Source organism: Oncorhynchus clarkii, chromosome 32 (assembly GCF_045791955.1).
Source record: "Oncorhynchus clarkii lewisi isolate Uvic-CL-2024 chromosome 32, UVic_Ocla_1.0, whole genome shotgun sequence".
NCBI classification, from domain to species: domain Eukaryota; kingdom Metazoa; phylum Chordata; class Actinopteri; order Salmoniformes; family Salmonidae; genus Oncorhynchus; species Oncorhynchus clarkii.
Genome location: NC_092178.1, coordinates 25065291 through 25089347, shown reverse-complemented (window position 1 = coordinate 25089347; position 24057 = coordinate 25065291). Strand labels below are relative to the sequence as shown.

At 44.1% G+C, this 24057-nt stretch overlaps 1 protein-coding gene across 1 annotated transcript in view; it reads right to left on the bottom strand.

The window, feature by feature from the left end:
* LOC139392349 (transcription factor HIVEP3-like) overlaps positions 1 to 24057 on the bottom strand; it is a 38074-nt gene that overhangs the window by 6106 nt on the left and 7911 nt on the right. The window contains exons 2-3 of the mRNA XM_071140276.1: positions 6770 to 11542; positions 6246 to 6436 (exon numbers count right to left, since the gene is read on the bottom strand). Coding sequence (XP_070996377.1) covers positions 6246 to 6436; positions 6770 to 11065 — 4487 coding nt within the window. The 5' untranslated portion in view covers positions 11066 to 11542. The remainder of the gene's footprint in view (positions 1 to 6245; positions 6437 to 6769; positions 11543 to 24057) is intronic.

Here is a 24057-nt window from a genome sequence, read left to right as displayed (position 1 = left end):
ATAGAGATCGTTTTGATGATGCTGATGCTGAGAATGGAATGTATGAATTTCTAAATAACATGTTAAGAACATTCTCTGAACGTTACTTAAGTTTTCTAGTGATTTTTAAGGAAATGTTTCTTAACATTCTGAGCAGGGACGTCAAGCACTCATTATTTCAAAGGGGGCACGAAGTACATTAGGATGAAATGGGGGAGGTGTTCATTATGCCTACTAATCATTATGCCTAATTATATGTCGCAAATGTCTATTTTTCTGCATAGGTTATCTAAGCATACCTCTTGACCTTTTCAATTGTCATTTTAATAAATGAAGCACATTTATTCATTTAAGAACTTTTATGCCTAATGAGTTTAGTACAACTGCCACACTGATATATAGTATCATATCAATTGTATAAAATTGTGGGGTAACTACAATGGTGTTGATCCATCCTCAGTTTTCTTCTATCACAGACATTAAACTAACTTTTTTAAAGTCACCATTGGCATCCTTAAAGAAACCATTGGTTTCCTTCCTCTCCGGCAACTGAGTTAGGAAGGACGCCTGTATCTTTGATGTGACTGGGTGTATTATTACACCATCCAAAGTATAATTAATAACTTCACCATGCTCAGAGGGATATTTAATGACTGTTTTTTTTAACACATCTACCAATAGGTGCCCTTCTTTGAGACGCATTGGAAAACCTCCCTGCTCTTTGTGGTTGAATCTGTGTTTGAAATGCAATGTTCGACAGAGGGACCTTACAGTTAATTGTATGTGTGGGGTACAGAGATGAGGTAGTCATTAAAAAATCGTGTTAAACATTATTATTGCATACAGAGCCCATGTATCTTATTATGTGAGCACATTTTTACTCCTGAACTTATTTAGGCTTGCCATAACAAAAGGGTTGAATACTTATTGACTCAAGACATTTCAGGTTTTCATTTTCAGTTCATTTGTAAACATTTTGAAAAACAATTCAATTTTGACATTATGGGGTTTCGGATCAATTTAACACAACAAACAAAATGTGGGAAAAAGTTTGTTTTTATGCATAATCAATGAATATGGGACAGTAGGTGTAAATAGAATAAAGACACTCTTCCCCTCTGTTCCTCTCAGCTCTCGAGACAACTCACTCTGTGTAGGAGGTAGAACGTCAAAATTAACATGACGCCGATGGCAAAGCAACGCTTATAGTGGAGCTGAGCTGTAAAATAGCTAGACAACCTACTCTAACTTGATTGATTGCCTGTAATGGCTTGGTAGCTATTTATGAGGTTGGGAGATTGGGAACCTATCTAGCTAGCTAGCTAAAGCCAACTTCATAAAATTGCTAGGTGGCTTTATTACGGAGAAAAAATACCACTGATATAATTATTTGATAAAACGTGGGCTTAAAATGAAGTTTAGTCATTAAAAACCCCTGTAGGTCTAAGCACTTAGATCACAATTGCTAACATATGGAATTGTTTTAGGATGGTCATAAAATGTATCATTTAGCTATTTGATTTGGAATTGTAGAACCGCTGTAGGTATATTAGTTAGCTCAAATGGTTTGATTTGGACAATCGGTTTTGTGGTTAAACCTCTTAGAAATTAGGATGTCTGCATTAAAGAATTCAGACGACTGCAGTAAAGCTTGTGGATGCCGTAGAGCAAAACAAATGACCGTGTCATGTTCGTGTCGTCTCATCTTTCATCGTATTAGTTTGTAGCTCAAACGATTTGAGGTTCTACAGGCGATTGTGACAATTTTCTATTCCGGATCCTCTCAAGTGTAGAAAAACACAGCTTTTACAAGCCCCCTATTATGGAATAGGCACAAACTTTATATCGACGGAAAGAGGGGATAAAGCTGTAGCCTCTGCAATACAGTTTATAATCAAAATGACATTACTGTGTGAGGCACAGGTGCATCAATAGACTCTAGGGGGTTTTAATTAATCTGAAACAAAAACTAAAAAGGACAGTGCTGGCGGGTCACGTGCCCTTGTGCCGCCTATGAGAATCTGGTTCTGAGACGGAATGTATGTTTTTAAATAACATTCTTAGAACGTTCTATGAACGTTACTAAAGCCTTAACGTTCTCGGAACAATTTGAGAACATGACTTTAAATATAACCATGAGGAAACCTGTAAGAGACGTTACGCTGAAGTACTGAAAGTTAACATTCACTGAACTAAACTCTAAGGACCCTGTCTTTCAAAGAGAATTAGTAAAAATCCAAATAACTTTACAGATCTTCATTGTTAAGGGTTTAAACACTGCTTGTTCAATTAACCATAAACAATTAATGAACTTGCACCTGTGGAACGGTCGTTAAGACACTAACAGCTTAGACGGTAGGCAATTAAGGTCAAAGTTATGAAAACTTAGTAAACTAAAAAGGCCTTTCTACTGACTCTGAAAGGCCTTTCTACTGACTCGCTCATCTGCGTGAACATACCTTAGGAATGCTGCAAGGAGGCATGAGAACTGCAGATGTGGCCGGGGCAATAAATTGCAATGTCCGTACAGTGAGATGCCTAAGACAACGCTACAGGGAGACAAGATGGACAGCTGATCGTCTTCGCAGTGGCAGACCACGTGTAACAACACCTGCACAGGATTGGTACATCCGAACATTACTCCTGCGGGACAGGTACAGGATGCAACAACAACTGCCCGAGTTACACCAGGAACGCACAATCCCTCCATCAGTGCTCAGACTGTCCGCAATAGGCTGATTGAGGCTGGACTGAGGGCTTGTAGGCCTGTTGTAAGGCAGGTCCTCACCAGACATCACCGGCAACAACGTCGCCTACAAATCCACCGTTGCTGGATCATAGAGGACTGGTAACAAGTGCTCTTCACTGACGAGTGGCGGTTTTGTCTCACCAGGGGTGATGGTCGGATTCGCGTTTATCGTCGAAGGAATGAGCATTAAACCGAGGCCTGTACTCTGGAGCGGGATCGATTTAGAGGTGGAGGGTCATGGTCTGGCACGTGTGTCACAGCATCATAGGACTGAGCTTGTTGTCATTGCAGGCAATCGCAACGCTGTGCATTACAGGAAAGACATCCTCCTCTCTTATGTGGTACCCTTCCTGCAGGCTCATCCTGACATGACCCTCCAGCATTACAATGCCACCAGCCATACTGCTCGTTCTGTGCGTGATTTCCTGCAAGACAGGAATGTCAGTGTTCTGCCATGGCCAGCGAAGAGCCTAGATCTCAATCCCATTGAGCACGTCTGGGACCTGTTGGATCGGCGGGTGAGGGCTAGGGCCATTCCCCCCAGAAATGTCCGGGAACTTGCAGGTGCCTTGGTGGAAGAGTGGGGTAACATCTCACAACAAGAACTGGCAAATCTGGTGCAGTCCATGAGGAGGAGATGCACTGCAGTACTTAATGCAGCTGCAACCACACCAGATACTGACTGTTACTTTTGATTTTGACCCCCCCCCCCCCCCCCTTGTTCAGGGACACATTATTCCATTTCTGTTAGTCACATGTCTGTGGAACTTATTCAGTTTATGTCTCAGTTGTTGAATCTTGTTATCTTCATACAAATATTTACACATTAAGTTTGCTGAAAATAAACGCAGTTGACAGTGAGATGACGTTTCTCTTTTGATTTGAGTTGATTTGAGAACATTCCGAATGTCAAACCAGTAGGAGAATGTTCCTAGAACATTTCCAAAATTGAAATGAAATGTAACCATGTTTGAACTTTTAGGAAATGTTCTGTTAAATTAACGAAATAGACAAGAAAATATAGATTTTTGGGGGCTCAAATTCCTTAAATGTGCTGAGAATGTTCCAAAGCCAAGCAACTGTCCTGCTCCATTCCCAGAAAGTTGTGGGATAATCACGGCCATAGGACAACCACGCTCTGACCAAGCTCTAAGAAACGCATGGCTCTTGGAATGCTATGTGCTAGATGGGTTGTGACTGGTGAGAAGAAGGAAAAAAAAAACAGGTTCCCAAGGGTACTCGGAAAGATGCAGAGGAACGCACAGATGGCACCTCAGTGGCACAATCACAGATAAGATAGAGGAGACCAAGTGTTCTCAGAAGTTTCAGTTATGTCTGATTTATAACCCCAGTGTGATTCAATCTAGCTGTGTGGATCAACGTAAATGAACATAGACTATTCACGGTGCTCTCAATCTCTTGCAGCTCTTTCTCTTGTCTGACACATCCTACATAAGTCCCATTATTAGTATCAAACAACAGTTTCTTCATCTAGGTATATACCTTCCTCTCTCTCCTCTAAAAATAGTATCCCTCTTATGTTCTCTACAAATACAGTTGAATTCGGAAGTGTACATAAACCTTGGCCTAATACATTTAAACTCAGTTTTTCACAATTCCTGACATTTAATCCTAGTAAAAATTCCCTGTCTTAGGTCAGTTAGGATCACCACTTCATTTTAAGAATGTGAAATGTCAGAATAATAATAGAGACAATGATTTATTTCAGCTTTTAATTATTTCATCACATTCCCAGTGGGTCAGAAGTGTACATACACTCAATTAGTATTTGGTAGCGTTGCCTTTAAATTGTCTTGGGTCAAACATTTCGGGTAGCCTTCCACAAGCTTCCACAATAATTTGGATGAATATTGGCCCATTCCTCCTGACAGAGCTGGTTTAACTGAGTCAGGTTTGTAAGCCTCCTTGCTCGCACACACTTTTTCAGTTCTGCCCATAAATTTTCTATAGGATTGAGGTCAGAGCTTTGTGATGGCCACTACAATACTTTGACTTTTTGTCCTTAAGCAATTTTGCCACAACTTTGGAAGTATGCTTGGGGTCACTGTCCATTTGGAAGACCCATTTGCGACCAAGCTTTAACTTCCTGACTGATGTCTTGAGATGTTGCTTCATTATGTACATATAATAATTGTCCTCCCTCGTGATTTTTGTTTCATCAGACCAGAGGACGTTTCTCCAAAAAGTACGATCTTTGTCCCCATGTGCAGTTGCAAACCATAGTCTGGCTTTTTTATGGCGGTTTTGGAGCAGTGGCTTCTTCCTTGCTGAGTGGCCTTTCAGGTTATGTTGATATAAGACACATTTTACTGTGGATATAGATACTTTGTAACTGTTTCCTCCAGCATCTTTACAAGGTCCTTTGCTGTTGTTCCTGGGATTGATTTGCACTTTTCGCACCAAAGTATGTTCATTTCTAGGAGACAGAACACATCTCCTTCTTGAGTGGTATGACGGCTGCATGGTCCCATGGTGTTTATACTTGCGTACTATTGTTTGTACAGATTAATGTGGTACCTTCAGGCGTTTGGAAATTGCTCCCAAGGATGAACCAGACAATTTTTTTTCTGAGGTTTTGGCTGATTTCTTTGATTGTCCCATGATGTCAAGCAAAGAGGCACTGAATTTGAAGGTAGGCCTTGAAAAACATCCACAATTGACTCAAATTATGTCAATTAGCCTATCAGAAACTTCTAAAGCCATGACATAATTTTCTGGAATTTTCCAAGCTGTTTAAAGGCACAGTCAACTTAGTGTATGTAAACTTCTGACCCACTGAAATTGTGATACAGTGAATTATAAGTGAAATAATCTGCCTGTAAACAATTGTTGTAAAATGTAATTGTGTCATGCACAAAGTAGATGTCCTAACCGACAAGTAAAAACTATATTTTGTTGACAAGAAATTTGTGGAGTGGTTGAAAAACAAGTTTTAATGACTCCAACCTAAGTGTATGTACATTTCTGACTTAAACTGTAGATACATTATTTTTTGTGCATCTTCGTCCATGTGTAAGTTCTCATTCATTCAATCAATCCCCATCTAAAATGGGAATGAAATCAGCCACTCCTCCCCTCTACAGCTGAATGGCCAGAACCATTGACTGTGTTGGGTGTAACTGAGCCTCTACAGGGTACAGTAGAGGAAGCTGGGTAGTTGTTGGTCATTTCCTGGCTAGGGCCACTCAACAGACGGGCTCTGTTGGTGTAGTCAGACAGCCAACCCTTAGCCCCTCATGTCCTGCAGAGGGGAACGACAACACTTCCCAGCACGACACAATCGACACCGAGACCAAATACCCTCACTGTCTGTGACTAGTAGCTTACAGTACTCATGTACCATGGTTTGCACTGTACAGAGACACACTTGTAAGGCTGAGTATAGTTTCTAATGTCTTTATGAATATAAAGCCAATGAAGCTTTGCATCTTTAAATGATGTAATATTGTGGAGTGCTATTTCAACTCTAAAATGTAATCAGTCATAGACTACTCACCCTCCCTCACAGATCCAGATTCGAGGTGGAGGTTCTCTACATTTGCTGGTTGACTGGGCCTCCTCTTCTTTTTCCTTCTCTTCCTTCTCTTCTTCCTTCTCTCGTTCTTTCTTTGGCTCCTTGTCCTCTGCGGACTGCTCTTGCTCTGTTGTCTCAACATGGTGGCTGTCGCCGGGCAGAGTGGCATGTACCTATACTCGAGAGAGAGACATGTAGGGCAAATTCACCAACCCTGCTCCAGCAACATCAGGCCAAGGAGACAGGGATGGGAAGAATTCATCATAACTTATATGTTTCAGTACTTATCTAAATTATACTGTAGCATTACAATTTACAATATTGACCTACACGCTTCAAATGAGAAGTAGGGCCAAAATGTAAGACTGTATTGGGTCAAAAACAAAATATAGTATGAAAGACTACAACACATAGTACAGTATGGGACAAGGTAAAATAACTACATACAGTACTTCCTATTTCACATTGGCCATTCTATGAGGAGGCCTCCAGTAAAGTCTACTTACCTCAGAAGGGCATGGCGTCTTCATGTCGGCGGGCTCTGGTGGGGTCTCTGCAGGGGTGGATGACATGGGAGACATGGTATAGATGGTGTAGCTGACCCTCTGCTTGCAGTCCAACAGGGACAGGGCTGTCTTGGTGGAGAGGCCTGGAGGGTTGGAGTCATACTCGCTGGTAGACCAGGAGGAGTACACTGAGGGCTGGTCAGTCGAGGTGGAGGGGTTTGGCTTGACGTAGTTCAGATAACACCAGCTGTGAGAGGTGGTGGACTGGAGGGTCGGATATGAAGGTCCTTCTGGACTTATGGGAGTACACACCCTCGGTAAACATGTAGGAATCTCAACCTTTTCTTCTTTTGTTGATGTTTCTGCGATTACGTTTCCTACACAACTCGCCTCTTCTTCCTCCTCCTTCACTCGTTTCTGCTGCTGTTTGGACTCAGGGCTGAAATCGACACTGTTTGAAGGGGATAACATGCGCTTGTAGCTTCCTGAGCCTGAAGATCTACAGCCCTCCTCAGACCACAATTGGCTGCCTGGGGGCAGAGGCAAAGCCAAGTGGTTGCCTGGAGGCAGAGTCAACTGGCTGACTGGTAGCAGAGTCTCAGACAACCTCTTAATGCTTACAGGCAGACTCTTGACCAGGTGGCTGTTATGTTCAGACGTTGGGGTATTTCTATTGCCACTGTTTAATGCAGAACAAACAGGTTCCTGGGACCTAGATGTTGTGGTTTGGGACAGAGTGGTGTATATGGCACTGGCTAGGGTGTTGGTGTCTGCCTGTAGCCGGACTACTGCTACTGCTGGTGATATGGAGGGCCGCAGTAACTCTGGGCTGAGTGTGATGTTAGGGTGAGGGTGGAGGATCTGCGGAGGATGTTTTACAAACTCTGATTGTCCATCATGACTGTGAGTTGGGACTGGAATCTCCAGCTTCAGGCCTGTGGATATTGGAAGGTAGTGGGCCCTAGCAATCCCTAATGGGCCCTGTGTGGGGAGCTGGTGGGGAGGGTAGACAGGGCGGGGTTGGGCAGGGTGGATGTAGGTGTGGACAGGACGGAGGGAGATAATTACAGGCTTCCCTGAACAGAGAGGTGATGGGGCTACCCTCTGGAGGGGATCAGGAGATTCTACAGACTTCTGAGAGGGTAGAACTTCAAAGCAATGTCCAGTTAACTGACTACTTTGATCCAGTTTCCATTGTGAGGGAGGCTCTCCGCAAAGAGTTTGCACAGGGTTACAGGATGTAACGCCTGACAGAGGGGAACCAGCAGCCGAACTAAGGTGTTGAGGACCTGGGCTTTGTCTAGATAAGGTGCTGGGACTGACAGGGTCAGGACTGGGGCTGCAGTGAGAAGGGTTGTTCACCTTTAGTGCTGTGTGTTTGGCAATAATGCAGGAACTGGGGTTCTGCTTCAGTTCTGCAGGTTTGGCAGGCTGCTCCTCCTCCTCTGGGTCCCTGACCGGAGTGTGTCTCATGAGGAGACATTTGCGTCTGTCTCTCCAGCCGGCCGCAGAGCGCTCAGGGGACAAACTGCTGTAGTCAAAGGACTTGCTCCGCATCTCCGACATCGCCATCAAAACAGATTGCTGTTGTGGGTCGTAAGGTGCTTGCTCTGAGGCCGACCGCCGCATCTCCCTTTTGTGATGATGCAGCCCTGGGACGGTCAACATGTTAGGGGCCCTGGACCTCCTCAATGGTATCCCAGCCAGGGTCTCCATGTCTCCGTGTCTGGTGGACTCCTCCAAGGTTGCAGAGCGGCTAGATGTGTGGGATGCGCAACTGTCCTGGCTGGGGCTGCGAGGCAGGGAGATGGAGTCAAAGCTCGACATGGACTCTCCTGAAGACTGGGCGGCCTCGGCAAGGCGAATTCGTTTCTTCTTCGGGGGCAGCTTCTCGATGGGGACCCCAGACAGGGTGAGGCTCCTCTGTGGCCACTGGAACTCCTCTGTCCTCTTGGTCTGTTTAGGCATTAGGGAGGCCATTTCTGATTGTGTCTGAATAGACTCAATAACATTGGTGTTGGAATCCTCAGTGATGAAAATCTCAGGGACCTGAACATTGCGTTGGCGTACCAGTTTGCGAGGTGTTGGTTTGGACGAGTGTTCCTGCAGCTGTTTTTGAGACGCATCCTCATGAGATGGGAATTGAATATGTGCCTCCTCTTTATCTTGACTCTCTGTAAACAAAGTGTCCTGTTTCTCAAATGAACTAGTATGTTGAATCACTGAGAAACCTTTCGATGTCCCTCCCCAATCCTGCTCTAATCGTGACCATGAGTTTCTATTGCATGCTACACTTCTTTCGTCTCTGCCTTGCACCAACGTGGACAAGGTGGGTATGGAGACAGGAGAGGATGGATCATCAGATTCAAAACTCTCCTCTTTCCTTCTCTTGCGCATTGCCAAAATCCCTGGTCTGTTGATCGGATAGTGTATCAACTGTGAACGGTCCAGCTGGCATATTGTTGTACCAAGACTCTCTTGGGGAAGTCGTGCTATACAAAGACTTCTCTTGTGTGCCTTATAACCTTCCCAGTTCTTACATCCAACGCCACATGTCTCACACTCGTACGGCTCTGGTTGACATTGCTTATGGTCAGGAGGCACGATGGACATATTGTGATTGTAGAGCGTGTTGGAGCTACTGTGTAAACTATGTTCCTCTTTATTGAATTCAGCACCTAGTTCGATAGCATGCTGGCGTCGTAGCATCCCAATGTGGCGAGACTGTGTTCCAGACCGTTCATCAAAAGATTGGCTAAGGCGGAAGTTTTGTGGACAGGCGCCAGAAGGGGCATCAGTAGAACTAGCAGCAGAGGGCATAGAGAGGCTTCTCAGAAGAGGAGCCATGGAAGTGGATGTCTGGCCTGCCGTTGAATCCACATGTAGTGACTGGTGATGATGAAACTTCTCACACGGAACACCCATAGTGATGGAACCACTGCTCTTAAAGCCTGGGTCTCCAGGGTTGTTGGTGCTGTGGTGGACTACAGGCGACTCTTTCAGAGATAAAGAAACCTTAGACTCTGTGCTACTTCTCCTAGACAGAGAGAACCTCCTGGGCTTGACGCTATCGATCTTACTTGTGTCCACAACAGCCTCATTGATGGTGATGAGGTTGGTGATGTGGTCAATGACCTGCTTCTTGGGCACTGTGAATGGGATGCACTTCTCCTGCTGTCCCTGGCTTCCAGAAGGCTGCTGGTCCTGATGCCGGGACATCCTCTGGAGGTGGCCCAGACGGCCATATTTCCCCAGGATGATCTCTGCATAGCTTTTGGCACTTTTGGTTACGTTGGGTGGGCTGTCCTGTGACTGCTCAGTGCTCTCAGAACGAGAGAAATAGCCAGACTCCGTGCTGCCTCTACTCCCCATACCCATCGAGGAACTGATCGAGTCAGACGAGCCTAGAGGGCCACGTTTCCCTCGGCTCAAACGCATGGCCAGCCTCTTCTTGACGGCGTAGGAGTTGTCCATCCCGCTGGACTGCTCTGTAGACCTCTCAGTGTCTTCATGGGTCTTCTCATTGGCTACACTGCCTTGTCTCTCCATGTTGGAAGAAGCAGCAGACAACGGCTGTCTAGTTTCGTCTTCTGACTCTGGAACCGGTTCTTCTAAAGCACTGGGCTCTCCAGAGGCGAGGCCGGCCTTCACCCTGTGGGTATGGGACTTCCGGTGCTTGTAGAGGTTGCTCTTGGTCTTGAAAGAAAATCCGCAGGGAGCACAAGGGTAGGGCCTCTCTCCGGTGTGGGAGCGGATGTGTTTCTGCAGGACGCTGGGCTTGGCACAGGCACGGCCACAGTAAGAGCACACATATTTCCCAGGTTTTCCAGGCTTACGCTCCCGTTTCTGCTTTAGGGTGCCCTCCTGGTTCTCCTCTGTGTCGGGAGCCTCTGTAGACTGGGTGGAGGTGGATGATGAGGAGGGAGTCGTCCTGGTCCCGCCAGACGAGGTCCGAGCCACTCTGGTTGGTGTTGCCTCTGCCTTTGCATGCTTACCATCCTCTGCCGGAGGGGTGTCGGAATCAACGCTTTGCCTCTGATGTCTGAGACGCTTGCGCTCCCGCTTATTAGGCAGTTTGTGGTGTTGTCCATGGTGTTGCTGTTGTTGTTGTTGTTGTTGAGGTCCTCCTTGTTTGGAGCGAGTCTGTTGTGTCTGCGGTTCATGGTTTTGGGAGGAGGGAGATTTGGGAGGCTGAGGGTCTGGGAGAGGCAGAGCAGACTCTCCTGGCTGAGGCTGGTCGTGAACTCCGGACTGCTCCCCAGTCGGCAAGCAGCTATGGCTGTGCAACGCCTCCATAAAATGGAACAACAACCTCAGGTAGACACCTGGGACCCCTCCACCTGAGCCTGAGACAGGCCACACAGGTCAAGCCTATTCATTTAACAGACTCTGGGATTGATGTATGATGAGTATTTTGTTCCTTAGTTATATCTGTCTTATACTGGCTTTCAGGCTGTCTGTACTCATACTTAGTACTTACTCAGGTCAAGCCATTCATTTAATGGATGCTGGGCAACAACTGTGATTTGTCATGCGGTGATAGGGAACTTTTCCATCCTGAGCCAACGAAGCCACCCATCCTGGAGCTCTGTTGGCTCCCAGGGTCAACAACTCTGTCCTCTGAGCTTCCGAGGCAGTCCTGTCAGATAGTCCTGTTTTCAGGTATTCAGATACTGGGTTTAACCCGTTCTTGTGTCAGACCTTCAGGTTTTCAGATACAGTTTTCAGGACTTTTGGTTGGATGTCTGTGTCCTCTGGTTCACTCCAGAAGATCTAAAAGAAGAAAAAGAAAAGATCAGATTACTGACAGACCCACCTGAGGGGTAGTCTCTATCTTTCCTTCCTTCTGTCTTTCACACACACATAGTGCGAACACATGGATGCACACACACACACACACACACACACACATACACACAAAATGAAATTACACCATGGAGACAGATGGCAGTCTCTCTCTGCCCACTATGATCTAAAAACATTACTGTTGAAGGGAGGGAACCAAACAGCTAAAAAGCAAGGTTGTCATCACTGTTATTTCTTCAAGATGGATGAACAAGTTGGAAACAAAACTTGGGAGTTTGGTCATATTAAAGGGGCACATTTCTCATAGCGACCAGTTTCAGTTGCACATTGTTAACAACAAAAAACATTGGCATGATATAAAAATTCAAAAACATACACCTAAAATGTAGGTGTTAGTTACCAACAGTGATTTGGAATCTGGTTACATCAACTAACATCTAATTTACCTGACTATTATGAAGAAAAACACTCCAAGTCAAAGCATCCATTTTCAGATTCTGCAACTAATAACCCCTTGAATAGTTCCCAATCAGCCGTGTGCATTGCACATTGCTCAATCATAAGCTACTATGTGTTTCTCAGGGATCACACTCCTAAGACAAGGGAGACTGATTTTTCCTCTTGATTGCCCAACTCATGAACCCAGAAGAGCCAATAGTTTCATTCATCCAGACTCCCCAAAAGTCTCCCAAATCCCTGCTGCTTACGCTAGCTAAAAAGAATTAGGCCAAATGCAAATGTTGTAGTCTGCAGCGAGACACCGCCATAAGATAACACCAACACCTCTCCCATTGGGGAGTGGATTACGTCATTCAGCTGGGAAGAAAATATACTCCGGCATCTAGTCAAATAACCATCTACAATAACACATTTGGGTTCTTATTTCTCCTTATTCCGTCTTTGCACTGTCAAACAAGCAGACTTCTCTAATGACAGCAATTCACTGAAAGCCCATTAAGTAATTACATTTCACCAAATAATGTTCTTTAAAAGATTTTTATTTTTATACATTAAATGGCTCCAACACTATAACTGTCTAAACCCAGGCAGCCAAATACAAACAATCTTTGCCATCTTAGCTTCTCTGTTTCTCATGAGGATAATATACAAGGTGACACTGTGCAGAATCCAATATGGGAGGAAATAAACTGACTACTTTCTCTGCCCCAACATACTGCACTGTAGCAACAACCCAGTCATCCCATACACTAGGTGTGTTCTAATATCCACACAACTGTACCACCTAGAATGCATGCCCAATACATTGCTTCATACTAGGAAGTATGCTAGGATGGTATTTGAACAGAGCCACTGACCAGTTGTTTGCAGCTTGCACCAAAGTTCCTCTGGAAGAGGGCAAAACCACAGGAGGAGCTAGCTGCTGGTCAATGTAAAACAACTGATAACATGTTGAGCACAGTGATAAACTGAGTAAATAACTACACAGTTTTTTGGTCAGTCATTTTACTTCTGTTTCCAAATGCCCTTAAGAGACGACAGTACATCTGTATGGACATTCAGTGTGTTAGGTGTTCCTCTAACATGTAAATCAGTGTCCAACCTCTACAGTGCATTTCAAGAGTGGATGATGGAATGTAGGTCAGACAGATACTGTACTGCAGGTGGACTAAGAGACTACAAAACAGTCACATGAGGAGACATAACCATTATAGAAGCCAACACTGTATATTTACTGTAGAAGAGTAGAGCTTTCTACAGTAAGATATTCATTTACACTTTGAGACAGAGGTGACATTCTTCTGTTAAATCTGAAACAAGTGTTAACAGTGCAAATTGTCAAACAAGTGGAGTGTGTTCATTGTGTGTATACATTTTGCGTGCCGTAAAACTGTGTTCTCGTCAGGTGTTGGCATCTCACAGTTATTGCCTGGGCTCAGAGAAGCAGGTCATTGTCCATACGATGCTTGTGGTAGGCAGCAGCAAACATCCTGATCTACCTGATATTCAATCTACACTGAACAAAACTATAAACGCAACATGTAAAGTGTTCTTCCCATGTTTCATGACCTGAAATAAAACATCCCAGAAAGGTTCTATACGGACAAAATCTTATTTCTCTCAAATGCTGTGCATAAATTTGTTTACATCTCTGTTAGCGTGCATTTCACCTTTGCCAAGATAATCCGTCCACCCGACAGGTGTGGCATATCAAGACAGCATTCTCATGACACAGGTGCACCTTGTGCTGGGGACAATAAATGGCCACTCTAAAATGTGTAGTTCTGTCACACAACACAATGCCACAGATGTCTCAGTTTTGAGGGAGCATGCAATTGGCATGCTGACTGCAGGAATGTCCACCAGAGCTGTTGCCAGAGAATATAATGTTAATTTCTCTACCATAAGCCGCCTCCAACATATTTTTTCAGAATTTGTCAGTACGTCCAACCGGCCTCACAACCGCAAACAATGTGTATGGCGTTGTGTGGGTGAGCGGTGTGCTGATGTCAACGTTGTGAACAGAGTGCCCCACGGTGGCGGTGGGGTTATGGTATGAGTAGGCATAAGCAACGGACAACAAACACAATTGCATTTTATCGATGGCAATTTGAATGCACAGAGATACCGTGACCAGATCCTGAGGCCCATTGTCGTGCCATTCATCCACAGCCATCACCTCATGTTTCAGCATGATAATGCACTGCCCCATGCCCAAAGATCTGTACACAATTGACTGAAGCTGAAAATGTTCCAGTTCTTCCATGGCCTGCATACTCACCAGACATGTCACTTATTGAGCATGTTTGGAATGCTCTGGATCGAAGTGTTTGACAATGTGTTTCAGCTCCCGCCAATAGGGACAACATGCCACAGGCCACAATCAGTAGCCTGATCAACTATGCGAAGGAGATGTGTCGCGCAGCATGAGGCAAATGGTGGTCACACCAGATACTGGCTGGGTTCCTGATCAACGCCCCTACCCTTTTTTAAAGGAATCTTAACAGATGCATATCTATATTCCCAGTCATGTGAAATCCATTGATTAGGGCCAAATGAATTGATCTATTTCCTTATATGAACTGTAACTCAGTAAAGTCTTTGAAATTGTTGCATGTTAATTTTATATTTTTGTTCAGTATAATATCTCACACAATCCTTAACTCCATAACACACAGCCATATCTGCACAAGAGGGAACCAGATTTTCTGATATCTCATTCAAACACTAGAAATGGCATCTCGTTCTCAAGGAGAGTAAACTTGGTTAGTACCACTACCTAGTCTCCTACATATTCAAATCATATTTCAACCCCCGAAAAATGACCAAACTGAATTTGTTTTAGTTTAAAACACTTTTTTAAAAACACAGTAAATGTCCCTCCTCTCGTACCTATATGCACCCAGTGGTGGTTGCTATGGTGACGCCCCTAAACCACGCAGAGCGACACCAGATGGAGGGAAGGAGAGCTAAATATATCTCCCAGCATCGTCGTTGAGAAAGGGAGAGAGAGAGATGGAAAGAGAGAGAAAGACAGATGGAAAGGGAAAGAGAGAGGGAAAGGGATGGAGAGATAGACGGAGAGAGGGCGAGAGAGGGAGCTGGAAAGAGAAAGAGGGAGAGAGGGAGAAATCCAATTGAGACGCTTCCCTCCCACAAAGGTATCTTTTTGGACAAATAAATGTACAAATCCAAAAATCAATACCTGGCTTTAAATTGCTGCTCTACAGACATGTATCCCACCAGAAGAGAAACTGAGAATATGATCCAGTTCTTGAGATGACAACGAAGAATTAAGAAACCATAGTAAATACAAAATGTAATATCTAAATTTGCTCTCTCTCCATTCCGCTTTCCACACAGACCTAGCCCCGCCCTGTCACTCAAGGATTCGGTTTGTTGTGGTGTGACCAGGAGACAATTGTGTTCAATCTGCATGGTCAATGCAGCACATGAAACAATGTTGATGACAAAGATGTTGTTTCTACTTGCTTCTTAATATAAATATTGCTAAAGTTTTAGCTAAATCGTGTTAGCCACTAATGCTAATCGTCAGTTAGCTGGCTAGCTAGCTAATAAATATGCAGAGTCAGAGCAAACGTAGCTAGCTAATACAGCCTGATATCAGTGCTGGTGTAGGCCTAAATCAGCATGTTGTTTGTGCAACAGTATCTTCTAAATCAAAGAGGAATAGGCGAAGCATGAATATGTTGGCTACAGAAAGAAACATTTAATGGAGCCAAGGATTATAGGGTCCCCTAGGAAACACTGACCATCACTTGGTTCCTACCCTGCAAAAATCTAATTAAATGTTCTTAGTCACCTACACCGAATACAACAGTGAAATGCTCCCAACTATTAACCAACAATGCAGTTAAGAAAAGTTAGGTGTTAAGAAAGTTTTACTAAAAATAACTACTCCATGACATTCGATTTCTATGATTCCAACAGTTCACCCAAGTGTTTTAATCTAAATCACAAGTCAAATCACAATTGCAACATTTGGTTAAAAATAATGCCTTGTTTTGCTGCCCATAACATACAGCCCTACGTGGCAGTGTGGACATTATCTCAAATGAGTGCAGGAAATTATTTTAAGTTGAAGTTGAATTGAACAGTATAAAACAATCAGAATGGAGAAAGACCCATTGAAATAATTTAGAATATATGTGTTGCCACGCTAGGGTCACGCACCACTCATAAAGCAAATGTAAAACTTTTATTATGCAAAAACATAAAATACCGTCAAATAATTTCATACCGTCAAAAATTAGAAAAATACTGTGATATGATGTTTTGGCCACATCGCCCGGCCCTACTCTCACAGACAATGTATTATTTCAAGATGAAATGCCTCTTTTTTTAATCTGCCAGTTCTCTCTTTTTTTCTCTTTCTCGCTCTCTCCCCATCTTTCTTTCTTGTTCTCCCTCTCTCTTACATTATCTCAGGAACAGTATTAGCAGGACATTGAGTCAGAAACTGGCCACAGCTTCATCAGCAGTCTGTCAGAAAGACAGAAGTAGAGCCCTGGGGCCATCACACACACACATGCAATGCTGACATTCCTAGGGCTGTGAGTGTGAATGTGTGTGTGTGTGTGTGTGTGTGTGTGTGTGTGTGTGTGTGTGTGTGTGTGTGTGTGTGTATGGGCGCACACTGGTGTGTGTTTGAGGCCCAGGGGTCTCTGACAGAGTGCTGGAGTATGGACGGACAAACAACACACATGGAAACCATTCACAGAATCACCACACACACACACACCAATAACCAGGCAATAATCTAGTAAATTAACAATGTGGAATAAAACACAGTTATCAACAGTAAAAGGTTAGAGAATATCAATGTCCATTACCTGGAGGCAGGTGGTTTTCCCTCCACATCTGACAGAAAGAGGGTAAGTAAGAGATGCGGCGAGAGAGAGAGAGCAAGCGTGAGAGAGAGAGGAAGACAGAGGAACAGAGCAAAAGAGTATGAATGAATGAGAAGGGTAATTGAAACACCACTCTACTCTACGTGCACTGAGACACCACTCTATTCTACGTGCACTGAGACACCACTCTACTCTACGTGCACTGAGAGACACCACTCTACTCTACGTGCACTGAGAGACACCACTCTACTCTACGTGCAGAGAGACACCACTCTACAGTACGTGCACTGAGAGACACCACTCTACTGTACGTGCACTGAGACACCACTCTACTCTGTGAACTGAGACACCACTCTACTCTACGTGTACTGAGAGACACCACTCTACTGTACGTGCACTGAGACACCACTCTACTCTACGTGCACCGAGACACCACTCTACTCTACGTGCACTGAGACACCATTCTACTCTGTGCACTGAGACACCACTCTACTCTACGTGCACTGAGACACCACTCTACTCCACATGCACTGAGAGACACCACTCTACTCTACGTGCACTGAGAGACACCACTCTACTCCACGTGCACTGAGAGACATCACTCTACTGTACGTGCACTGAGAGACACCACTCTACGTGCACTGAGACACCACTCTACTCCACGTGCACTGAGACACCACTCTACTCTGTGCACTGAGAGACACCACTCTACTGTACGTGCACTGAGAGACACCACTCTACTGTACGTGCACTGAGAGACACCACTCTACTCTGTGCACTGAGAGACACCACTCTACTCTGTGCACTGAGAGACACCACTCTACTGTATGTTCACTGAGACACCACTCTACTCTGTGCACTGAGAGACACCACTCTACTGTTCGTTCACTGAGACACCCCTCTACTCTACGTGTACTGAGAGACACCACTCTACTGTACGTGCACTGAGACACCACTCTACTCTACGTGCACCGAGACACCACTCTACTCCACGTGCACTGAGAGACACCCATCTACTCTACGTGCACTGAGACACCACTCTACTCTGTGCACTGAGAGACACCACTCTACTGTACGTGCACTGAGACACCACTCTACTCTGTGCACTGAGCTGACAAATAGTTTGTTTATTATGCTTGTCTTTCGGTCTGTGTATGAATGGACAGGAGGGATCTCTCTCTCTCTCCAATTTAAGGGTCTTGATTGGCATGGGAAACATATGTTTAACATTGCAAAGCAAGTGAAAATGAAATAAATAATAAAAATGAACAGTAAACATTACACTCACAAAAGTTCCAAAGGAATATAGATATTTCTAATGTCATAGTATGGCTATATACAGTGTTGTAACAATGTGCAAATAATTCAAGTACAAAAGGGAAAATAAATAAACATAAATATGGGTTGTAATTACAATGGTGTTTGTTCTTCACTAGTTGCCCTTTTCTTGAGGCAACAAGTCACAAATCTAGCTGCAGTAATTGCACACTGTAGCATTTCACCCAATAGATATGGCAGTTGATCAAAATTGGATTAATTTTTTAATTCTTTGTTGGGTCTGTGTAATCTGAGGTAAGTACAGTTTGCCAGTATAGCGTTTGGACACACTATGTTCTACATTGTAGAATAATAGTGAAGACATCAAAACTATGAAATAACACATATGGAATCATGTAACCAAAAAAAGTGTTAAACAAATCAAAATATATTTATATTTTAGATTGTTCAAAGTAGCTAAGCTGCCTTGATGACAGCTTTGCACACTCTTGGCATTCTCTCAACCAGCTTAACCTGGAATGCTTCTCCAACAGTCTTGAAGATGTTCCCACATATGCTGAGCACTTGTTGGCAGCTGTTCCTTCACTCTGGGGTCCAACTCATCCCAAACCATCTCAATTGGGTTGAGGTCGGGTGATTTTGGAGGCCAGGTCATCTGATGCAGCACTCCATCACTCTCCGTCTTGGTCAAATAGCCCTTACACAGCCTAGAGGTGTGTTGGGTCATTGTCCTGTTTAAAAACAAATGACAGTCCCACTAAGCGCAAACCAGATGTGATGGCGTATCCCTGCAGAATGCTGTTGTAGCCATGCTGGTTAAGTATGCCTTGAATTCTAAATAAATCATAGATAGTGTCTCCAGCAAAGCACCCCCACACCATCACACATCCTCCTCCATGCTTCACGGTGGGAACCACACATGCAGATATCATGTGTTCACCTACTCTGTGTCTCACAAAGACACGGCAGTTGGAACCAAACATTTGGACTCATCAGATCAAAGGAAAGATTGCCACCAGGCAAAGGGTGGCTACTTTGAAGAATCTAAAATATATTTGGATTTGTTTAACACTTCTTTGGTTACTACATGATTCCATATGTGTTATTTCATAGTTATGATGTCTAATTATTACAATGTAGAAAATAGCAAAAATAAAGAAAAATCCTGGAATGAGTAGGTGTTTCCAAACTTTTGACTGGTACTGTATGTGTCTCTAATATGGTCATACATTTGGCAAATATGGTCATACATTTGGAAGTGCATCTCAGTTTCCACCTAATTTTGTGGGCAGTGTGCACATAGACTGTCTTCTCTTGAGAGCCAGGTCTGCCTATGGCAGCCTTTCTCAATAGGAAGGTTATGCTCACTGAGTATGTACATAGTCAAAGCTTTCCTTAATTGTGGGTCAGTCACAGTGGTCAGGTATTCAAATAGCATTCTAGTTTGCTCTGATTTTTTGTTAATTCTTTCCAATATGTCAAGTAATTATATTTTTGTTTTCTCATGATTTGGTTGGGTCTAATTGTGTTGCTGTCATGGGGCTCTGTTGGGTCTTGCTTAGGGGACTTTTATCCAGGTTAATCTCTCTGTAGGTGATTTTTTTGTTTTCCTTTGTTATGGACGGTTTGGGAATCACTTCCTTTTAGGTGGTTGTTGAATTTAACGTCTCTTTTCTGGTTTTTGATCATTAACGGGTATCGGCCTAATTCTGCTCTGCATTATTTGGTGTTACGTTGTACACGGAGTGTATTTTTTCAGAATTCTGCTAGCAGAGTCTCAATTTTGTGTTTGTCGCATTTTGTGAATTCTTGGTTGGTGAGCGGACCCAACTCTCTCTCTATCTCTCTCTCGCTCATTGTAAAAGTGAAGTGGGATCTCCTTATTTGGAGGGTGACGTCAGGCCATGTTAATCTTGGCAGGGATCTCAGGCTGCCCAGCTGGCAGAGAAGGAGAACAGAGAGTTTCCCCATTCAGTTCTCACTTTCAATAGGCGGGGGAGCAGTTACCTATTGGTTTAGTGGAAAAGCTGAAAACACAGGGACCCAGGTGTAAATAACAGGCTCACAGGGTTCCTAGGTTTTCAGAGTGGTTGTGGAGAATGTCCACACACACACACCGTTCCCCTCTGCATACTCCAGACAGATCCTGCTGAACACAGTCCAGGCAATTCAGTGATTCTGACATCACTACTCCTCTCTTTATACCACGGGAGGGAGGGAGAGAGGGAAGTTCTTTTTCCTTTTTTCCAGTTTCACTTTTCAAAAGGCTAAAAGCTTGCTGACATGTGGAGTGTTGAAGGAATGCCATCAAGGCAGTGGGTAGCTAAAGAACGGCCACTCACACACACACACACACACACACACACACACACACACACACACACAGACTGGCTGGCTTTCAAAGGAAAGGCAGAGGCAGTAGGAGAGTGGAGAGAGAAACAGGAGGCAGCCCTAACCAAGGACTTCATCCCTCTGCAGCAGTAGCAGGCAGTACAGAGAGAGTCCTTGTCAGCATCACAGCAATAACGCCAGTGACAAAGCTGCCAGTGTGTTGTGTTCCCTCGCCCTCCACAGGCAGCTGGGCCTTGAATGGGACGGCTATTTGCCACAACGCAATGCCAGCCTCAATCTGCCCACCAACTTGTTACTTTAGTTGCCATATTGATTGGGGACACACACACACACACACTGAATAACATCACAGAGATACACCCAGCTTGTCTTAGTCTCCCTAGTCCCCACCCTGTCTCTCCTTAACCTCACTGACTTAGACACTCACTGCATTCATTGTACTGTACTGTTCCCGCCTCAGAGCAAGACAGTAAATTTACTACCAGTTAGCTAACTGGGAGAGAAGATGATGAAGGGGTGAAATAATAAAACACACACACACTCACAAGGAGAATCAATCCTGTGCAATCACACGTTGTGGCCAGTGGAGGCTGCTGAGGGGAGGACAGCTCATAATAATGGATCGAATGGAGTCAATGGAATGGTATCAACACACATCAAACACGTGGTTTCTATGTGGTTGATACCACTCCATAGCAACCATTATTATGAGCCATCCTCCTCTCAGCAGCCTCCACTGGTTGTGGCTATTTTTACTTTGAGAGTGTTTGAGTTTATATTCAGCTATCCTTATATAAAAGCAGTGTTAATATAAGCTTGTACATAAAATACAAGGCTTAATGTCCTGTCTCTCCCGGTTGCTGCTGTCTATACCCATGCTCAAATTTCCGCTCTCCATCTTCCCATTGTCCATCATATCAATCAATTAACTATAGGCCTAATGGTCATCCACTCAATAGGCAGCAGCAGCCGTAGCAGGAGTCAACCAGGATAAAAGACAGATAACCTTCTGCCTGGCAGAACACACCCCAAGTAGCAGCTCAAAGGCTTATACTGTATCTGTCCCCAATATCCACACTAGCCCACTACTTAGAATGGATCAATGTACTGGGTGTATTAAGTGGTATGTTGGTATGGACATGGCATGAAGCAAGTGTATGACCGTCTAATGTCAGCTAGCCAGGTGGTATGTATTCCGACATGTACAGACACCCACACCCAAACCCAAGCACACACAAGCACAGACCCAGACACACACAAACACACACACACAGAGACCCAGGTACACACAAACACAGACCCAGACACACACACAGAGACCCTCCCTCACAGCCACATGAAATGGCGACATGACCGTCATGTGGTCGCCCATCTTAAAGACCCTGTTCAGAGGAAGGCCCAAATGAAGTTCTGAATAGTACCTGACCAGACAGGATCTTGTATGTTCCCCTATGATCTAACCAATCTGACACGCCACCATGTTGACATGTATAATACTGTAGGGCTATGTGTGGTGGGTGACCCATTTCTGTAGAACCCTGTTATTAACTGTTCCAATAACAGGTTAATTACATGTATGTGGTGCATGTATTTACTCAGTCTGTACAAAGGACACTTCAGAGATTCATTTGGAAATAGAAACCCGATGGGTATACTTTGCTCACCTCATTTAGTCTAATTGATTCTGATTTGGATGTTCTCTCTCTCTCTCTCTCTTCTGCGGCTATTTCTTCTACGTTTTGAGAGTGAAACAGTACAATGTTACAGTGAATTCACTTTTGAATGACCTCACTAAACTACAGAACAGAAGAAATCAGAACCCTTGTGCAGACCCAGAACCACACCATGTGGTTTCTAGAACGTTCCTTTCACATGATGAAATAATGCACCATTATGAATCACTTAGTAGAACTACTATGACGAAGTTCCACAAGTCTAACAATAACAATCAAAGTTTATCACGTTCAATCTCGGCCAGCAGTTTCTGGGCAAAATATACACGGAACAAAAATATACACGGAACAAAAATATAAACGGAACGTTTAAAGTGTTGGTCCCATGATTCATAAGCTGAAATGAAAAGATTTTCCATACACACAAAAGGCTCATTTATCAAAAATGTTATGCACAAATATGTTTACATCCCTGTTAGTGGTCATTTCTCCTTTGCCAAGATAATCTATCCACAGGACAGGTGTGGCATATCAAGAAGCTGATGTAACAGCATGATAATTACACAGGTGCACCTTGCGCTGGGGAAATCAAACGACCACTATAAAATGTGCCGTTTTGTCACACAACACAATGCCACAGATCTTTCATGTTTTGAGGGAGCGTGCAATTGGCATGCGACGGAAGGAATGTCCACCAGAGTTGTTGCCAGATAATTACATGTTAATTTAAATGCTCATTAAATGTTCATTTCATTTCAAGCCACCTCCAGAGTTGTTTTAGAGAATTTGGCAGTACATCCAACCGGCCTCACAAACGCAGACCACGTGTAACGCCAGCCCAGGACCTCCACATCTGGCTTCTTCACCTGTGGGATCATCTGAAACCAGCCACCCGGACAGATGATGAAACTGTGGGTTTGTACAACTAAATAATTTCTGCACAAACTGTCAGAAACCGTCTTGGGGAAGCTCATCTGCTTGTCGTCCTCATCAGGATCTTGACCTGTCTGCAGTTAGGCGTCGTAACCGACTTCAGTAGGCAAATGCTCACCTTTGATGGCCACAGGCACGCTGGAGAAGTGTGCTCTTCATGGCTGAATTACGGTTTCAACTGTACCGGGCAGATGGCAGACTGGCATTGTGTGGGCAAGAGGTATGCTGATGTCAAAGTTGTGAACAGAGTCCCCCATGGTTGCGGTGGGGTTATGGTATGAGTAGGCAGGCATAAGCTACAGACAACATACACAATTGCATTTTAATCGATGGAAATTTTTATGCACAAAGATACCGTGACGAGATCCTGAGGCCCATTGTTGTGCCATTCATCCACAGCTATCACCTCATGTTTCAGCATGATAATGTATGGCCCCATGTACACACTTTCTGGAAGCTGAAAATATCCCAGTTCTTCCATGGGATGCATACTCACCAGACATGTCACCCATTGAGCATGTTTGGGATGCTCTGGATTGACACGACAGCGTGTTCCAATTCCTGCCAAAATCCAGCAACTTCGCACAGCCAATGAAGAGGAGTGGAACAACATTCCACAGGCCACAATTAACAGCCTGATCAACTCTATGCAAAAGAGATGTGTCGCGCTGCATGAGGCAAATGGTGGTCACACCAGATACTGACTGGTTTTCTGATTTTCACCCCTACCTATCTGTGACCAACAGATGCATATCTGTATTTCCAATCATGTGGATTCCATAGATTAGGGCCAAAATAATTGATTTCAATTGACTGATTTCCTTGTATGAAATGTAACTTTAAAATTGTTGCATGTTGCGTTTATATTTTTGTTCAGTGTATGAGTCTTACCACAGGGCAATCATTACGCAAATAC